The 20,233-nt window shown below is 35.0% G+C and overlaps 2 protein-coding genes across 4 annotated transcripts; one reads left to right on the top strand and one right to left on the bottom strand.

The window, feature by feature from the left end:
* The first annotated feature begins 3,533 nt into the window (after window positions 1-3,533).
* Window positions 3,534-9,177, top strand: LOC141592084 (uncharacterized). Of its 3 annotated transcripts, none has more exons than XM_074412687.1 (6): window positions 3,546-4,663; window positions 4,855-5,718; window positions 6,258-6,335; window positions 6,413-6,497; window positions 7,487-7,575; window positions 8,681-9,177. In XM_074412687.1, exons 2-6 carry the CDS (start codon window positions 5,692-5,694, stop codon window positions 8,822-8,824), a joined length of 423 nt encoding a protein of 140 aa, XP_074268788.1. In that variant the 5' UTR covers window positions 3,546-4,663; window positions 4,855-5,691; the 3' UTR covers window positions 8,825-9,177. The 3 variants fall into 3 exon arrangements, with proteins under 3 accessions (XP_074268773.1, XP_074268788.1, XP_074268780.1); XM_074412679.1 differs by having other exon boundaries at window positions 3,650-4,029; window positions 5,629-5,718; XM_074412672.1 differs by lacking the exon at window positions 4,855-5,718 and having other exon boundaries at window positions 3,534-4,029.
* A 7,580-nt stretch (window positions 9,178-16,757) lies between these two features.
* LOC141592078 (scarecrow-like protein 6) lies at window positions 16,758-19,630 on the bottom strand. Its single transcript, XM_074412659.1, has 2 exons — window positions 19,193-19,630; window positions 16,758-19,073 (listed from the first exon to the last, which is right to left on the bottom strand). The coding sequence occupies exons 1-2, from the start codon at window positions 19,193-19,195 to the stop codon at window positions 17,094-17,096; spliced, it is 1,983 nt and encodes a 660-aa protein (XP_074268760.1). The 5' UTR covers window positions 19,196-19,630; the 3' UTR covers window positions 16,758-17,093.
* Window positions 19,631-20,233: the final 603 nt, after the last annotated feature.

Genomic DNA, 20,233 nt, shown 5'->3' on the forward strand with positions numbered 1-20,233 from the left:
AGTTAGGCCAAACATGTAAATTTTGTGAGAAACCGCTTTTACAAAAGTATGGTCAAACAACTAAAACTTTTCCGAAAAGTAACTTGTGAATAAACTCCTTTTAAAAAAGAAAAGTCATTTTCCATAAGCAATGCCAAACAGCACAATAATTAGTTATAGTTGTAACAATGAATAGTTAAATTAAACAGCACAATAACTAGCTTGTATGGTAGAGAAAGAATGCATTTTGCAGTTTTTCCAGCAATCTATAAAGAATTGGTCGAGTAGTAGTACTGTATTTGATTCATAGAAAAGTTGATGGATATTATCGGCTAGAGTTAGAGAAGCCGTAACATTGATAATTCTAGTGTCTTCTTCGTCGAAGGATCATATTGAATTTTCTCTTTCGTACGCTTGTTGATGAAGAAATATAATCACGGATGAACAGGTTTAGAGTAAATTAGATTAATGTTAAATAAATTGTTTTGGTGTAAAATGTTATAGATAAGTTTAGTGAGACTTTTATTTTGATTAAATAAATACTCTCTCTATTTTCCTATTTGCTTCCCATTTGCTTTATTGCGGTCCCAAAGCGTACCTTTGACCGTATTTTTCGATAACTTTATGTTACTTTTTTTGTCGAATTTTTTTTCTTAAAAGACGTCTTTATATTAATCGTAAAGTTTTAGATTTATAAATAAATAATTTTTATTCTCCAATTTATTTACGGTCAAAGTTCGTAAACTCATATATCACTAATAAAAGTAACAATAATAATAGCGGAGTAGTGAAAGTAAGAGTTTCTGGTAGAGAGTTTGTGTTTGTACTTCATTCCGATGGAAACCTACGAGTTTGGGATCTTCAACGTCGTGGCAAGATTTTTAGTCAATCTTTAAGTGACCCAGGTATCCTGAATTCATTACTTTTACATTACCAGGCAAGTTCGGAAGCTTGTTTTCCTAGTCGTTCCTCTGCATAAGGAAAATTGATTATGCTTCTTGTAATTGTTAGTTTTCGAAATGATGTTTCACTTGCATTCTCTTATCAAAGGCCATTAGTGAATCTGTTGCACTTTTCTGTACATCGACTATGGATACAAATTTTGCATGGGACATGAAGATTTTACTGTCCTCATGGTTTCAAGATGCTAAGATATAGGTTAATCCATGAATCGAGGACCGTTGGTTCTGATGAGGTAGTTGAAAAGAGTTTTGTAAATGACCATAATTTTCCTTGTGGGCATCATCCCAATGGTTTTGTTTTTAGATGGGCGTCACCTCTATGTATCATTTTGTACATAGGTGTCACACCCTTGGTGTCCCGTAACTAATGTTATAATCTTACATTTAAAAAAACTAGCAAGGGAATCAATAAATTCTAAGTGTGAGTCTCCAACCTGAAATTGTTTGAGGTAATGAAAGATAAATAATTGGAAGGTTAACAAGGACTATTGGCCATCCAAAAAATGGACGTTTGTGGACTTAGTAACTAGTTTATCACACTTCTGCCCTTCTATTGTAAACATAGAAACATTCTGATTTTAGAAGTCAAGGAAAGACAATCTCTGGCCTCTATTAACCATGAAGCATTTGACTCCAGATATTGTACACTCAAGACCTCAATTTTGGTATGATGTTTTTTTTCCTTTAAATGTTACATCGACTCTTTTGGGATTAAGGCTCTGATGTTGTTGTTGTTACATCGACTCTTTCTTTTAGTTCTGGATGTCGGTGTGGACATGAGGCTCTTATCAACATCACATGCCAGCAAAAGAATATGGTGCAGAGAAGCATTCATTTCATTGCACCATTTAGAGATTACATGTCAGACCCTTGGTTCTTACTTGCACTAAGATACTTTTTATTTTCTGATTACCATTTTCTTTAATTTTCCTTATTTCCAATGGAGCCAAAGATTCATAACTCTTTGGTTATGGATTATAATGGAATAAATCAAAATGGCTCACTAAAGTGGTTGCGCTTCTTTCCTTTGTGAAGTAGCGGTCCTTCGATGTAGTTTTCGGCGCAATTTTCATCTTGGGTCATTCGAATGTGACCTTTTGTGTTGCTCTAACACAAGGGTAAGGTCACAGACATCCGACTCCCCTTACCCCCCGCAATTTGCGGGAGCCATTGAGGCACTGGGGTAATGTTGTTGTTGTTGTTGTAGTGAAAGTAAGAGTAACAACGGGTGTAATGAAATTAACATTATTAAGTCACAACAGATGTAATGAAAGTATAGGTAGGAACAACAGATAAAGTATGAAAAATTAGCTAACAATTCGATTTAAGAAAAAAAATTATTTATTTAAAAATGAGTTTGATAAAATTAACGAGTATGGATACAACCGTAAAAATAGCGTGAATAGTCGAAGAAAGAACAATAACCGGAGGAGTTGGGAATGTAATAGTATTAACATGATATTTCGTGAAAATAATAATATTATCAGCGGGAGTAGTGGATGCGTGTCATAATTTTTTATCAAATTTTTTGATAAATTCTACATTTCATTATAAATGGTAAATGTATGAGTTAAACAAGTCTAACGTAATTTTATCGGGTTTTCCCCATGGTACCCTTATAGTTTGTCAATTTATCTATGGTACCTCTCTTTTTAAGAATATGTCTATGATACCCGAGGTTTATTATTACAGTATTACAGTAGTATTCTACCCCATCTACTGAAGGGGTCACACTTTTGGAGAAATATAAGGGGTTCGATATTCAACGCCTTACCCTAAGACTAAAAGCAAAGAGACTGATTACAGACTCATCAATACGCGAAAAAAAGTTACAAGAACGTTTTAAATAAAAACATTGAGCCGTTCTTTCCGTCGTGCTAACTGGAGGCACAAAGAAGAAACATTGGATCAAAAGCGTATGCTATTGTTAAATCATGCAAACGGGTCTGCGTCCCACACTGCTCACGCCTAATTCCCAAATGGAGTAAATAAAGACTCAAATTCAGACTCAAATTAATACATAACGATTGCGAATAAAGACTCAAATTAATTCATCATACTCAGGATAATAACCGTGAGCTCTAGTCCCATGTGAAGATGAAGATTTTCCATTGTTGATTATAGTAAAGTTCGATAATTGTGTATGAATATTAGAGAGTTTGTTATAAGGAGAAGTAAGAGAGAAGTTGAAAATTGTAGTATTATGTAATGAATTGTATTAATAACAGCTTGTATTACTTCAATTTGAGTCAAGATTATCTCCATTTTCCATTTTTTTTATTAATGGTATAGATCGCATTCTGACAAATCTATAATTAAAATGTGATACATAATCTTCAAAAAATGAGTAGAGCTCTGTACTTCAATTTTTTTATTTGTTTTGTTAAAAAAATTGTGTAGCTTGTATCAAAAATACAATTGTATTCGCTTTATTTTTGTGTTTCTCTCAAATTCAACAAGTAATTCATGTTCATTGAAAATTCTACCGAATAAATAGCTCTCTATTTAACAAAAGAACATGAATAAATACAAATTTGTTCACCTTAATTTTCTCTTAATAAAACCTGTCTATTATAGACACCCCTTAGGCGCTTACATCCCAACAACTCAAGATTATCAACTTTTATACTCTTTTGTGATACGTAATATGTTTAGTATTTACCGTATCCGTCTTGTAAAACCGTATCGTACATTTTCCGATATTTGGCGGCTTGGCGCACATATTAACACCACAACAAAGAGGCTTAAAGATCGAAACTACGATTTCCAAGTAAAAATGGAGGAAATCCGTGAATTAGACAAATTGCAAACCAAAATATTGCAAAGAATATCACTCCTTGAGCTCAATCATTTTCCCTCAATTGCCAAAAACCCTAATTTGCCATCCGTCGTCACCACCGCCGGCGCCGCCGTCAATGCCGCCAATGACGCCACCGCGGAACGCCTCTCCGCCGTGCTCCGATCAAACGGCGTCGTTGACTTCAACTTCAAGGTAGTCCCTTCCGACTACTACGATCGTCCGCTTGAGGTTCGCCGTGACCTTCTCGACGCCGCTTCAATTCATCATCTCTGTAAATCTATTGTTTTGGTGAGTTTTTGATTGTTAATTTTTGGATTTAGTTTAGTTTAGGATGAGGCATTGTTAGTAGATGATGAATTTGCGGCGTAATTGTTATGGTAGTTGATGAATATGCCTGTTTAATTGCCTTATATATTTGATGAATTTGCAATTGAGTTTTGCTATGATGTCAAAGAAACTTAATTTCGAGTTTTCGTGTTCGAAAAGATATACGATTGTGTATAGAGGAGCTCTGAATGGGGTGGTTGTTTTGGTTGTGCTCAAATTGGTGATAATGTTGTGGTTTTTGGCTTGTTTTAGTGTTCGAGTTTGTAGTTTTTCTGTGTTGAGGTTGTTTGTTAGTGTTGTTTATCGGTGTCTGGTGATTTGATGTTACTCGAGCTTAGCTTTAATGTCAAGGAAACTTTATTATGAATTTGCTTATCTGAAATGCCGATATGGAGCAGCTTTGTCTAATAAATTTTGTTCGGGATGTACTTATGTTTCGGATTGTAATGTGTAAGCCTTTCATCAAATTGACTAAGTAAATGGGGTGGATGGACTTGTAGAGGGGTAGTGGACTTTAGCTATATAATTTCGGTTCTAGACACTAGTTGGCTTCGAATTATGTACGCAAACAATGATTAACTGTATATGTCACAAAGTTGGCTCGTGTGAGTGGTAAGGGCTCTCATCTTTTAAACAAGTGGTCAGGGGTTCGAGTTCTGACTCTTGCGAATGAAAAGGCCAAAATTGGGAGGGTTCAACCCATTAAATTGTCTTCAGTACCCCGAAGGAGATTGCCCCAGCTGTCGATAGGGATACTCCTGGTCAACCCCCAAAAAAAAAACAAAGTAATATATTTTACAAAGTAACATTTTGAGAGAAGATTGAATATGCTCAGGTGGTAAAAACTGCATGAATTGGGTTTGTAGGGGAATCATTGCATCGTTGTTGCATTATATTGGACACTTAAACCAGAATAGAGGGATTTGATGGTAAAGGGAGAATGGTGATTTGCGTTTTGTAAAACAAATTGGATTAGAGCGAAATGAAGAGATTCATTTTCCGTTCTATAAACCAAGTTAAGAGTTGAGACTCCTCTAACATAAGAATAATTGAAACTAGAAGAAAAATAAGGCTCCATTAGACCATCCCTTTCCTCTCTACTTATATATCCAGACAATGCATTAACCTAATTGTCGTTGCTGGCCTATTCTTCTAGCCTCTATGTTGGTCAGCTATAGTACTGCTGAAAGAATAGTGTTTGTTACTATTACTTGTGAGTTGTGACAATCTCCAACGGTCTTCCTTTTGATTAATATCTAGAAAAGAATCAGATTGCTTGTACTGCCTTTGATTGTGTAATACCTGTATACTAATGTAGTTTTTGAATGAGAAGGGCTTATGAAAAACTATCCTTGTGGCCCTATCAATACGATTTTTTCTTGACCATCCATGTAAGTCGTGATAGCTACATATAAAACTAGTAATCCGTTCTCTAAGTAAATTATTCACTTCAATATCAGGGAAAAGAGAAACAATATTACTTTGTCAATTGTCTTGAACTAATTATATAAAATTATGTTGTCGCAACTGAGTCATGCACTTATGCTTGGCCATTGACAGAGACTGTCTCTAGAATGCTGAAGGTGAGGACTTGAGCACCAATGGTAATGAAATGCTTGAAGGATGAAGTCTAATTTGAACTTCCTTTTGGTAATCTTGGTTAAAGATGTAAATTTTGTACATTAATCTCATTAGTACAGAGAAATCCCAAGTTATACGTCTTGTTTAAAAGTTATACTTTTGAAAGTTGCATATTTGAGCCATGACACCGCGTCACAACTTGGTTTTCAAGGTTACCAGGACAAATCTCCATGAAGTACAGACGCATATATGATTAAAGACGCATATATGATTAAATGATCAATTTCAAAGTGTCAAATCGAAATTTAATTCCATGTTCGATATATATTCCTATGAAAAACACTGTTTTGGCTTAAATGCTCAATTTCTTTTTACAAAGTACTTCTACAGCTTTTTAAAAGCCTAGGAGGCGAGGATAACTGTCATTAATTAACTTTTTTTGTCATGGTGCCAGTGTGCCACTCATAACTAAGCCATGTGGAAATTAGAAGTCAGGTGTGATTGGTTGAGTTATTTTCATTGTTTAGGCTGAGGTAGAATGGTAGATGTAGATAATTGTCTCAGCTACAATTTGCGACTTATGTAACCCTGTGTTTTAACTTCTGTAGGTTAATACGCAAGCGCCGTCCCACATTGTTGATTGTAGTAACCGCAATAATTCTAAGTATTATATTGTTGTTGTCCAGGTGCTTACTTGTCTCTTCTCTTCTGGTGCTCTCTCTATAACCGGCTTGTTACTGATTATGGCTGGTGTTTTGTTCAGTACACAGCAAGATTTAATGCAGATATGGTGAAGAACTACCTGTATTCAATTAACGATGGCAAAATACCTAAAAAGAAATTCAATTGTAAGTGATTCTCTGTAGGTTTAATCGTTATGTTTAGACTCTCTCTTATGGAAGGTCAAACATTTGGGACTCATAGGTCCAGTAAAATTTCAATATTTGACAATAAGCTTTCACTTTTAAGTGGCTGTTTACTTTCGGTGTCAGGAGCTAGTTTGCCGAAATGGTTCAGCAAACTTCTTTTTCTTTTGTGCTATGCTTCTTGCAGTTTCGTCAATTTTGTATCTTTAATCCCCCACTCAGAAAAGTATGAAGTAGAAAGGAGGTGAAATTGCTTGGTTTTATGGATTATGATTTATGAGTTAGTGTAAGAGTGCACATTTCTCTACTTACTTAATCAGCATGTTGACAAAAGCTTTGGAGACTAATGTCTCTCCCATATCTTGCGCTTAAACTGTTGTTTATCCATGCTTTATTGATGGTTTGCTGCATTAAACCGTTTTGTATTGTATCATTCATTTTTTGCTCTCTCAAGGTTTACTGGTTGAGTTAGGCCGTAAGTTGTCAATTCGTCATTTTACATATGAATTTGAAAATGTTGATTCTCATGTCAAATTCGATATTTTCTTATTTGAATGTTGTAATTTGTTTTCCAGTGTTAGTCATGTAGAATTCTAGGTCAATTTCTATTTTTAATTCTTGAAATACAAACTGAGACGGTTGTATGCATACGACAATGCTGGTAATGAGCAAGTCATTTATTGTCACATTCATCATTTACTGTAGTAGAGTTAATGACATGATTGTACGCATAGCTGCATACACTGATGCACAAAACCCTCTCTCTAGAGATAAATTGTTTACGTTATATGACTCTTATTTTTGGTGCTCTCACTTCAAAAAGCACTGATGTTGCCGCTGTAGTAGTTGTGTTCCTTCCCTACCCTCCTCACTCCTTCCCGACGGAAAAAATAGAGATAATCAAAAGAGAAAAAGCATGTTTGTCAGTTTGTGAAGCTCCTTGGTGTCTGATTATTTTTTTGTTTGGGTAGTGAGGCTTGCCCCTGAGGAGGTATCCAACAACTTGACCGGCTTTAGGCACAATGCTGTGACATGTATTGGTATGAAGACTGACATTCCAGTAAGTATATATTCTTCTCTTCTATCTGGAACTTTGGAATGCTAATCTCGTACCCCCTCTCTTCAAAATCCAAGTTCCTCAGTGTCTCAGTCCCACCTCCTTTGTGAGCAGGGTCTTGAATTTATGGGGCCTTTTTTCTTTTAAAGGGAGAGAGTATTATTTAATCATGTAATAGAAGTCCTATAGAACTTTCTTTGTGATGAACCAATCATTGTTGTATTATGATTATTATGAGGAAGATATATTAGCGCCTCTAAATCTGTTGGTGTTACACTTATAAAGTTATAATTAGCCTATACCGATTAGTAAGTAATTTGAATGTCTATTGGCTATATTTGCATGTGGTTTAGTTAGCCTTTTTCCTGCTAATTCTGTCCGCTGCATTTTATCTCATGAGTCATGAGTATTTTGTACGAATTGTACCCGGCTCTTCATTCCTGTTACGCCCCACTGCTAGGGCCTTTCATCCACCTCGGCATTGGATGCTAAGTGAGGTTTAGGAGTTTAGAAGTGTGTTTCCCGGCCATCATAATGGATGACGCTTCCTTGCATTGTTTTCTGTGAAAAAGTCTCATGTTTTAGATTTCTGCTGGTTTGGAAACTCATATGTTTGATGCATTGATGGATTTTTACTAAACACGTTCCACATGATCACTTATCTCAAGTTCTTTCATAATGGGGGAAAGGGAGAGCGACAGTTTTACATGTTCGGTTAGCAAATCAGACTGTATGGTAATGGGAGCGAAATAAATACCCTACCACAGACCAAATTGATATCCTCTCAACATGGGATTCATTTGGAAGGAAAATGACTTCACTCCATTACCTCCTATAATATCCAAACCAATTCTATTGGTACTAAAGCGGACAAACATGTGCCGCCGACTGATGAAGGATCACCACATCACAGTACGGTTTGCTTTTCTAGAGCCCAAAAGAGCCTTCAGCTTGTCTTATCAACTCGTCTAGGGCCAATTTAATGTTGAGTTTTTGTTAACAATATGAATCATAAATTGTTTTGAATATTAACAGCTTTTAATGTTTCTGAATTCCTATTTTTGTCATCAACAAATGTGTAAAATGTTGTTTTTGCATTGAGTACCAGGTAATATTGGACGAGGCAATTGTGAAGCTTTCACCTGATTACTTCTGGTTGGGAGGCGGAGAGGTGTACTTGAAGATGGGAATCAGAACATCAGAATTCATTCAGTTCACAAATCCCTTCATTTTCAGTTGTAGCTCGTCGTGATTCTTTCAACTTATACCCTGCTGATTTCGCCGGAACATCTACTGGAAGCAACAAAGCTGTTTTTTCCCTTTTAAGTCCAGCAATTCATCATAGAGCTAGTATTGAGCTACAAGAAACTAAATGTATCATTAATTATTGACTCATTCATTAAAACACTCCGATTTTGTTAACAAAATAGTCTTTTAAAAGACGATTTCACATGTTAAGTGAAATGGCCATTTATTTATTAGTTGAAAGTCGCGTGTCAGGAATTTGTATGTGACGATCTCATTTGAGAATGTGTTTTACTTCTGAATTTTTCGAATGTTCTTGAAAATCGAACTGATGGAACCCGAGTGTCCCATTTAGCTTTGCTTCTGGATCTTTGATGTCCCATGATGTCCAGATAGCTAATATGATTTCTGAAGTATGTCGAAAAGTACAACACTTTACTTCTGGACCTTTGTCTTTGACATGTTTCGTCTTGCCTTCTACTGCAAATCTGTGGTTTCTATTGTCCTGAAAATAATTTAGGAGGATGATATTCCGTTACTAGTTTTACATTTTACCTTTTTTTTTTTTTTTTTTTTTTTTTTTTTTTTTTTTTATTTTATTTTTAATGTCGGAGGTTAAACACAATTCTATTTTGGGTGATTAAGATTTGGCTAATTTCATTTCGATTTGTCGGGTTCAAACATAGTTCAACTCTGCAAATCCATGATTCAAGTTATTTCACTTGAGCGTCGAAAGTTTAAACTAATTCCAAAGTATAACTACTTACCTATTCGATACCCTCTAAATACGAAAAAAAAAAAAAAATTATTATCTAACATATAAATATATATACATATCTTTTTTTGAGGAAAAATATACGGAGTATATACATATCTTAATACTCTTTAATACTCCGTATTTGTTACTCCTATATTACACATAAAGATAAAAAAAAAATTATCTTATAATTTAAGATTTAAGATGATCCTTTTAACTATGAACAAAAAAACACATTTATTATAATAGTTTCTAAAAAGTGTTCTAATCCATAAAATGACCATCTAATTTAAACTAATAACTTTTTCCCATTGCGAGGAGCATCAATAAGTCTTGCATAAAACCGTCTTTAAGTTAAGACGTCTCACAACCTTTCTTTTATTTTTATTCATTTAAATCAATTTTAAGTACTGTCTTAACTTAGGACGGTCTTATTAACAAGAATTGATGGAGGAGCATGGGTTGGATTGTTGGAAGGGGTGTAAAAGCAAAGACACGCCCTTGGAGTTGGAGGATGTAACTAACATGTTAGCAGCGTTAATCATAAGCTTACAAAGACAAGTAAAAGAAGAGACACCAAACAAGTTTTGATTCGAAATGAATGCTGTATTTTTTTTATTTTTTTTGGTTGTTGAATAGGAGTATGTCCTACCGATAGTTGAAACAATCTCCTATAAGTTACTGAAGTCAATTTAATGGGTTGACCCTCTCGAATTTAGCTTTTTTATTCGCAAAAGTCATAAACCGAACCTCTGACCGCTTATTTAAGAGATGAGAGCCGTTACCACTCATCCCACCCAACTTTGATGAAATGGATGTTGTATTGTGGTGGCAATCAGATCGACTATGTGTAAACTCCAACAACAACTTTATTTCTTTTTTTGCATTGCATGTATAAAGTACGTAGTACGTCGCCCCATAATCACGTTCAAATTCTTCACTTTATTTATCTTTTTTGTTTTTTTTCGCTGTCTATTTCACTTATCTCCATAATCATGTTGTCTTTACAATGCAAGTTTATGGTCGTCTTTCTCTTCCATCCATACAATAAACTTTTCATATTATATTGTAGCGTTTATTATTTGCGATCGTCATCTGTTGCGATGGGCAAAAAATAACTATTTTATGATAAAAAGTGATCAACTGATTATTGTAAGCACTTTTTATTATAATAGTCTTTTAACATAAAATGGTCACTTTTAAATTTTAAAGTGATCGCATTATACGACGATATTACCGTATAATTTTTGCTTTTCATATCTTATTTTTTTTAACATAAAATATGAGGAAACATCCAACTCCATAATGGAGGGACTTAATTCTAACCTAATTGTTTTGTTTATAAGTGGATTGATGAGGAAAATTAATTAAACAATGCGCCCTTTTGTAGAGCTGAGCGACCTTACATAAGTATTACTCCGTGCTTTGTATTATACTTTAAAAATTATTTTTGTAATTATTTGGTCACTAATATGGACCGGGAAGCAATACTGATCTAAAACCGTCTTATGAAAGACTAACTGAAACACATAACGAAAGACGGTGGAAATTGGAAGAGATTAAGAAATTGCAAAAGGGAAATAACGTCGTATATAATGATATATAGTGGAATTAATTAGTGGGATGAAGCATCTACATTGTTGTACCAATAACCTCAAATAAAATCTTAAGAAGAAGCTTCAACTTCACAAAAGTTGTTTTTTATCTTCTTTTAGTTTCCAAAATTAAACCTATCAACGTAAAATGATTGAAATTACGTTATCTATCATTAACACTTTTTATTATGGACGTGCAATTTTACGCATGTTTGTAAAAAGCTTGTGACTTTTTTAGGTTGGCTTTTCTACTTTTCCAATTTCTCTGATCTTATGTTCGACATAAAGGTCTTTCAACTTATTTCAGTTTAATTCAGCTCTATTTAGTTCAGTTTAATTCAGTTCAACTCTGCTTTTCCCAAATTAACTCTTACTCGTACTTCTTTTCAACTCTTCTCTTCACAAATTAACTCTTACTTCACTTCACTTCAGTTCAGCGATATTAAGTTCAGTTCAGTTCAGGTCCATTAAGTTAAGTTCAGTTGAGTTCAAACAGTTTCAGTTCAAAAAAAAGGCCAAAGTAATAAGTCATAATAAATTCACAATATGCATGCTAGTATGTTTCCTTAGTTATTTGACACATACAACTATATAAGGTCGAGACATGCATATATAACCGTACGTGGTAATTGAGTCCCTTAGCTTGAATCGTCATAGGTTAAAATAAAGTCGATCAGGGTATTATATAGTTAACCTAATAAGTTGGGTTAATATCTCTTTCAAGTCAGATCAAGTCGGGTTTGTATCTTGTTGTTTTTACTTGTTAGGTTGAAATGTCGTTATGTGATTTATCAGACTCGGTTAAGTTCAAGTCATCGTCGTCCATTTTGTCCCATCGGTCAATTCTTTATTATTTCATACGAAGTACTTAAATTTATTTTAAATGAAACAATTGTTTTTAAGAAAATAATTAAGCAAGGTAAATGTCAAATCAGTCTCAAATGGTCGTACCATTATTAGGCCAACTTATGGTCGGACCGTTTTATTATCGAGTTAAATCTGTGTCGAGTCACAAGTAATCCCTTATGTGTTTTGGTTTGAGTCATGTCTCGATAGATGTAATCGATTCCTTAGTTATAGGTTCGACCATAGCCCATAGGTTAACTCGGTTTTACTTTACCAAAAATTTGAATTATGTTAGCTAGGATTCGAGTCATTTAGATTGGGTTAATATTTGTCAAAAACAAACGTAAAGAACCCGATGAAATAGGAAGTGGACTCTCCATAATGTCCCCTTAAGATACCTTGCTTTTTTTGCGTTACATATCCAGTTGCCTTCAATGATTATACTAACAATATTCGTTTCTTCGTTATGTACGTACACGGCATTACTATTTGACAATTACTAACGTCAACTATACAATTAACACGAGCTAAATATAAATTTAGAACTTTTATTATTATAAATAATTAAAAGAAATGTGAAGCGTTAAAAATAAAGTAATAGATGAATAACTAATCGTTAATTTAGCACAGGGTTAGGTAAACATAAACTACAAATTTTGCAATAAATCAAAATAAACAAAATGTAAAAGACCATGCATTGTACATGCTTAATTCTAGTTATTAATTAAAGAAAATGACTAAATGGTCACTAGTCAACTTATGCACTAAGAACTTAAATATAATACTCTCTCCGTCTTAATCATTTGTTTATCTTTACTGGCATGACATTTTCAAATGCATAACAGACGCGTTATGGCACAATTATTGGCAATGTTGTCTAGTATCACACTTTGTAACATGCATGAGCCTTGTTGCATCCTATCAATGTAAACCTACTCCGAAAAGAGATTTAATTGAGCATTTTCTATACCAAAAGTAATTTATTATGGAGTTTAAGACTTATAATTAGATTAAGTTCTTGAATATAAAGAATCGAGTTTGTGCTAGCTTTTTATCATCATCATCAAATTAAATCAAACACGAAAATTCAAATAACATCATTACATGACGTAATAATCACCTTTTATATGGCAAACTTCGACACAATGTTAATTTCCGTGTAACACCATATCAATCAGAATAAGTAATCTTATTTCTCATCGGTAGTTAATTACCGTGTAACACCATTATTATACATTGTACAACGATTCTTTTATATGTTAAATACATTATTTATTATGGGAAAACAATTATTAACCGTTCGTATTCTATAATTTGTGTTTTTTGACTAGTGGAACACTTAACAACTAGTAGTAACATTTGGTTGATAAAATTGAAAATGTGGAATTTGTCGTTGGATGAAGGAACTGATGCATTATGACAAAATAAACAACGAAAAGACATCCGAAAACAAAGAAGGTAATAGCGTGAAAGGTTAGGTTAGGTAGTGTATATGTCGATGGACCACAAACCCAACCAAATGGAGTATCCATTAAAATACACTAAAGTTTACAACTTTTACAACCAGACATCTACTGGTCCTCCCTATCTTTGAATAGTATGTTATGTAGTTCAAACTTCTACCTTAGATTTTGAGGAAGACTCGGTTCTATTCGGCCGATAGGAGTTGAATTGAACTGAATTTAATGAAAATTGGACTGATGATCTGAAGTAAATTTAATTTTTAAAAAGATGAGCTAGTTGAACTGAAGTGAGTGGAGCCGGGATGAACAAAACTGAACTGAAATGAGCTGCTGTGAAGAATCACATATTAGGTCTCCCACATCGGAGAACGAAGTGTAATTTACTTTATAAGTCAAGGGGCTACAGCTCCACCCATTGCCAATTGGTTTTGGGATGGAACCTCTTTAGACTTATAAAGTGGACACTCTCTTCCTCGATGGGTGCGGCCCAAACCCATGTGCAATCTAACATAAGCTGAAATTAAGTCAGAAAGAATAGGGTCTAAGTCTTTTTAGGACGGTGATATCCGTCTTCAGATGAAAACGGGTTAGTATACTTCTGCTTAAATATATAGGACAAGCTCTTTGTTACTCTCTAGGCATCCTCATTTGTTTTATTAACTATACTTAATACGTTTTAAGTTAAAACGGATACTATTGTTTTAAAACAAATATTAGGGTAGATTTTAAGGTCATAGACCCAAATGTTGTTTTCATGCAATGTTATGTTACATTCTTTAGTCCATTATAATCCAAAGTATGTAGCCTCTTGTGCATGCCAGAGAGGTATAGCATGCATGATGTTGACACTCCTCTAGGAGTAAATTATGTCCTTTTAACATCGTTGTGCGACGTATGGTTTTGTAAAGTTGGTCATAACGTCACTCGGAAATATATCGTCCACTCGATAGATTTTATGCCTGTGTTAGATAACCGATTAATTAGTACTTTCACAAAGTGAGTGGCAAGCTAAGTAACTTACCCTTTGCCAATATCATTCCCCTTTCATAATACTTGTGCATAAAATGTCGTCGTTATCGTATGAGATGTAAAAGATATTGTAGAATCGTTGTATGCCATACAACGGTCTCAATAACAGATACGGAGTAATATAAAAACCCAATATAGATAAATAAGAGAAATTTTTTACCACTTCTCATCCATTCTGGTTCTTATCTCGCCTTCAATTTGACATGTCTTGCTTAAGACGGGTATCCGTCTCATATATACAAGTAACGATTTTCAATTGAACCGACCCCTATTAAGACCTCATTTTTCTTACCAATTCTCTTAATTAAATACTCGTACAAAAAAGTGACAAGCCACAAAAAAATTAAATTAATAACGATAGCAACTACCTCTCCTATTAAATTAATTTAAATTAATAATTAAGCAAAACAAAAGCTAGACCTTAAACTGTCGTTGTCCATACCTAGCAAAGTAGCATGTTCTTGCTAATATATTTATATATACTTCTCATTTGTCCCTTAATTAGCTCTATCATCACTCTCAAATCCTGATTTATATAAAAATATTATGGAGTACCCACTTGTTAACAAAGCTTTAATTTCTCTCAAATGCAAGATTTTCATATTGATAAAGTTTACATTATAATCCGTCGTTGAAGTCAATTTTAAACGTTTGTTCAATATATGTGAGATGTTCTCGATTAAAAAAACATATGAAATTTGCTTAAATGAAAGGAGTAATTCTATTCATTTTCCCTCAAAAAAATCTAATAAGAAGTTAAAGACAACCAATTTCTGAGTTCGATTGTTGAATAGTAGATAAATGAATTTTGAGCAATAAATTAGGGTATTTTGTGTAGATTTTACGGGTTATTATCTTACAGTCATAGTATAGTGTATCTGAATTCAATCTACCGTTGTAAAATTAAAAACAAATATATTTACATGTAATTTGTAATCCGCTTTTGCTTGAATAGTACTATGTACTGGGTAACTTTCAAATCTACGATCTATCATCCATTTTCAATCTTCGAGTATTAATTTTTTTTTAATGTATAGGGAGCCACAAAGGACAATTTTGTTGCTGACAGGGATTGAACCCTGGTCATAATCCATGAATAACAAATTTCGTGATTTTACCAACTAAGCCGATATAGCTCCAATCTTCGAGTATTAATTTTGATGCATAGCAAATCGAGATAAAGTGTATGAAAAACAATAAATAATGACAAAAGGACTATATTAAAAAAATTAAAAAGAAAAAAGAAAATGAGTAAAGTAGTGAAGGAAATGTAACAATCAAAGATGAGGCATGTGGTTTGATTAGCAGTTGTCCTTCAAAAACAATGCAAACCCTGCGGACCCAATTCATTGCACAGTAAGACAAAAGCTCTACACACTGACACCCATACATAATCATCCCCACATTGCCCCTTCCCTTTACAATTATTATCGTCTAAACCGTCTTACAGTATGAAACCGTATTAAAACATCCATTATTGATCGTATTATCGTAATAGATGAAAGTTTTACGAATAAAAAAACCGTCTTACTAATGAAAATATGATAATAATGCAGACTGTTTTGAAATTTGGGACAAACAGAGGAGCATGTGTTATATTCACACGAATCCATGAAGCCGGAATCTCTTCAACACATATGTATCCGGGTAGCCTTTATCTTGATATCTGTTGTCGCGGTCTAATCCCAAATGATGCTACGATGCCTCAATGTATGGTCTCGAGCACACGTGAACATATAACTCGGTTTTGGTTACAGTTATGAGTCGTGACTCGTGACTCAAGACGTCAACAATGGTCGCAGTCTCATAAGTCGTAACCAAAATTTGATATCATGCTCAGAATGTACACATTATAAGGAAAGACGGTAACAAATACGAGTACAGAGGAACTACAAAGCCATGGAAGCAAAGCAAACAAGAGTATTTCTTCAAGAAAAGGAGGAATTGTTTAATAACAGAAGATCTTAATCCCACTGAACAAAAGATTTTAGCGGCGGAAAATATAAAAAACAATGTTCAAGTTGATTGTACCTATACTAATACAAAATTAACTTGACCATGACATGAAGTTATAGCTTTCATCATCAGATAATGAGTTAGAAAGAACCAATCATTTAACAATTCATACCTCAAAACAGATTACGCAACGTAACACTCAGCTAACAACATATGTTGCGGTCCATTAACAGAAACAGTCTAAGCATCGGACTAAGGCAAATGCATGGACTCGGAAATAATCAATAAAATGGACAGTTGAACCTGATTAGTTCATTTCTTATCTTCATGTACCATAATAACATCAAAGCGGAGATCAAATTCTCCAAACTAAACCATTAGAATGTTGACGGACATAGAAGGCTAAAAGCAGCTACTAAATTTGCAGTTAAATATGTTCTTGTACAGAGCAAAATAATACGTCAAGACACGAAATGCACTGAAGGATAGGAAGCTTACAAGCAAGGAGACTAAAACAAAGACTCGAGCGTTGTCAGCATCAATCATCATAGAAATAGCTCGATATGTGACTGATATGTTGTAAAGGCCGAATTACACCTCCTTGCCTGATAAAGTAAGCGACTTCTCTTCTCAACACCTCCATGCTGAAGCTGCAACAAGCTCTCGCCTCTGCCAGCTCAGCACTAGAGACGCCTGTCGCTTCTCTACATGAAATCCCCTTCCCGGAGTCCTCTTCACCACATAATCCGCTTGGGTTTCAGTGAAATTACTGAACTGCAAAGGCACGAAACCAACGGAAGCAAAGAGGTTTTTCCAGTGGGGCATCTTGTCCGGAGCATGCAGACGGCCCAAGACCGAGTTTTCAATCCCAGGCTGGACAAAAAACTTCTCTACCTTACTCACAACATCGGAAGCTACATTGAGACCATCAAGAGACTCTAGTAGATTAATGCAGGATTCTAGGGAGTGGATTAGGTGTTGCGGGAAAGGAAGGTCACACCGGTCAAACCCTCTATCAAAAGACACCACAATCTTCGGGGATTGTTGCTTAATAAACCGAAGTATTGATGGGAGTACTGAAGGCCGAGTTGAAGATGCCCAAATGGGGATATGAACAGCAAAACACTCGTTCTCAGAGGTACTACTAAAATTGGGAAAGGAGGACAAGGACGGGTCAAACGAGTCCAAATTCACAATTTGAAAGTCGAAAGCAATGCCTATATCAATGGCAAATTGGACAAGGTTTTCACGAACAAGGGCAAGTTCAAAAGGGTGAGTTGTTGAAGGAACAACAGTAGTAATACGCAAAGACGGAGCTCCCTTTTTCCTCAAGGGGAGCTCCTGAATCAAAGACGCCCATTGCGCCCCACAACCAATATCAAAATCAACAACATGAATAACATCAACATCATCAAGAGCCTCAAGAATCGCTTGAGTACAAGTAAAATTCACAAACTGAGTAATAGGAGAAACCTCAGAAAACACCTTATAAGCATTCATCTTATGAACAATATCGTAAGGAGTAAGCGTCTTAGGCGGGGGAACAGTAACTGGGTTGCTCAACTGAAGGAGCATTTGTAAAGCTTCCTTAAGGTACAATGCCGCCCTAATAATAGGCGGTTTTCCCTGAATGGAAAGCTGTTGATTGAGCCGCGCCAATATCTCTTGCGCGAGTGAGAAATTCCCAGTTTGGATTAAATCAGCTGCCTTAAACAACTGATCTTTAACTCCCTCCTCTTGTCCCTTAGCCCTCATCACGGGCTTTTGCCCCGCGAATAATTCAGGTGGTAACCCCATTGGTATTTGGGTCAACCCACCCATCATCATTAATCCCGGGTTATGCCTTTTCAACTGAGGTTGAAACTGCTCAAACTGTTGACAGTAATTATTATTATTATTATTACCCAACATTGTTGGTGACATTACAAAACTAGGGTTTGAGACGGTCTGAACCTGTTGCTGGTTCAGCAACAATTGGGGATTCAATATTACCGGTTTTTCAGCACCACCCACATTAAACGGTGTCGTAAATGACCCAATCCCAGAATTTGCAGAATGTAATTGGGTCGGGTTAGAATTGAAGGCATTATTAAAACAAACTTGGTCAACAACACCAAGACCAGCATTACCCAAACCCGGGTCATCCGGGTCACCCATGATCCAAGGCAATAAAGCACCATCACCATTTGGGAATAAACTATCCCATTCCTCTAACCCAATCCCATTTCCTCCGTCTCCGTCTCCGGCTCCGCCTCCAGCAACATTATCAGAACCACCGTTTAGGCAAACTGGGTCCGCCACGCCGCCGGCGCCGCCTGTGAAAGAGGAAGAGAGGGTGGAGGCGGACGTTGGCGGACTTGGACTCCGACCTCTTATAGTATCCAGAGCAGATGTTGGTTCACTCTCCACACAACTTGTTGTTCTTGAACAACTGTTGTTGTTGTTGTTGCTGCTGTTTTTCTCACAATTATTCGAATAAACTTGCAATTGTTGTTGTTGTTGTTGTTGTTGTTGTTGGGGCGGAAATTTGTTTAATGAATTCCAGTTGGGAGGAAATTGAGTAACCTCTAACACACCGTTTTGTTGAAATTTGTAGGGCATAGTTTGCATCTACAAAATTAAATTCAACCACATAATAAACAACATTTAATTAGTATAATTATCATAATTAAAAAATAAATAAATAAAACTAGATTTGGAAATTTGGAAATAAAAGTTGAGGGATTTACCATAGTTTTCCTTGATCTAAACACCCATTTCACAAAAGAGTGTGAAATTAGGGAAGAAAAAAATTAAAGCAAATTAATTTCTTCAATTAAACTTGCTTCCATTTTTCCACCAACATTACAAAAAAAAAAAAAAAAATTTTTTGGGGGGGGGGGATTTTTGTCTTGTGTTTAACAAGAAGAAGAATAGTTTCTTCTTCAAGTGGTTGATTTTTTGTTGGGAGGAAAAAGATGTTTTTCTTGTTGTAGCAAATTGTATTTGTATTTACACTAGAAAATTTGGATGAAAGAAGGAGTTCTATGTAGCCTTGTTTGTTTTGCAATGGATGCGTGCATTATAAAAAAGTAAATAAAGTTGCCTTCTTCTCCTCTCTTTCTACTATAGTCCTCTCTCTATCTCTTAACTTTCTCTCTCTTATGTTTTTCCCTTTAATGTGTGATTTTAATATCTAGGTTATCTAGTACTCCCTCTGTACCAGACCAAAGGTAACACTTACTATAAACGGACCTACCACACCAAAGGTAACATTCTTTATTTGGCCCACAATATTACCAAATTATCCTTATACCCATTTGATATTTACACAAAATGTCATTACACACCCCACCTACTAACCCACAATTAAACCAACAATTACATACCCCACCTATTTTTTCCCTCTTTACCCTTACTTTTTCCACATTTTCTTAAATACTCCACTTTTCCCTACGTTACCTTTGGTGTGGTACGGAGGGAGTACTTTCTTTATTCAGCTAGTCTTGTTTGTGACAGACTAATTTCGTCACAAGTTTGTGACCTCTCACAAAAAGGGAGAGAGAACAAGGTGGGGCATACCCAATGTGTTTTCCACTCATCTCAACGGGTATTTTGTGACGGATATCGTCCGTCTTCAATGAGATTTAGTGTTCTCTATTCCATTAAATTATTCGTTTTTCAAATTATGTGAAGAGAAATTTAAAAATGTAAATAATTTAATACAGCAGAAATAGTAAAGATGTAAACAATTCAATGAAACACAAGTAGTATACTGTAGGTTATTATTG

Source organism: Silene latifolia, chromosome 1 (genome assembly GCF_048544455.1).
Source record: "Silene latifolia isolate original U9 population chromosome 1, ASM4854445v1, whole genome shotgun sequence".
NCBI lineage: Eukaryota > Viridiplantae > Streptophyta > Magnoliopsida > Caryophyllales > Caryophyllaceae > Silene > Silene latifolia.

What these genes read in the sequence shown, in the direction of transcription:
- LOC141592084 (XM_074412672.1), top strand. Translation starts at nt 3,589, where the DNA reads ATGTTTAGTATTTACCGTATCCGTCTTGTAAAACCGTATCGTACATTT. An exon ending in TCTGTAAATCTATTGTTTTG is followed by an intron (nt 4,030 to 6,257) that starts GTGAGTTTTTGA and finishes TAACTTCTGTAG; the next exon opens with GTTAATACGCAAGCGCCGTC. An exon ending in GTATGAAGACTGACATTCCA is followed by an intron (nt 7,576 to 8,680) that starts GTAAGTATATAT and finishes ATTGAGTACCAG; the next exon opens with GTAATATTGGACGAGGCAAT.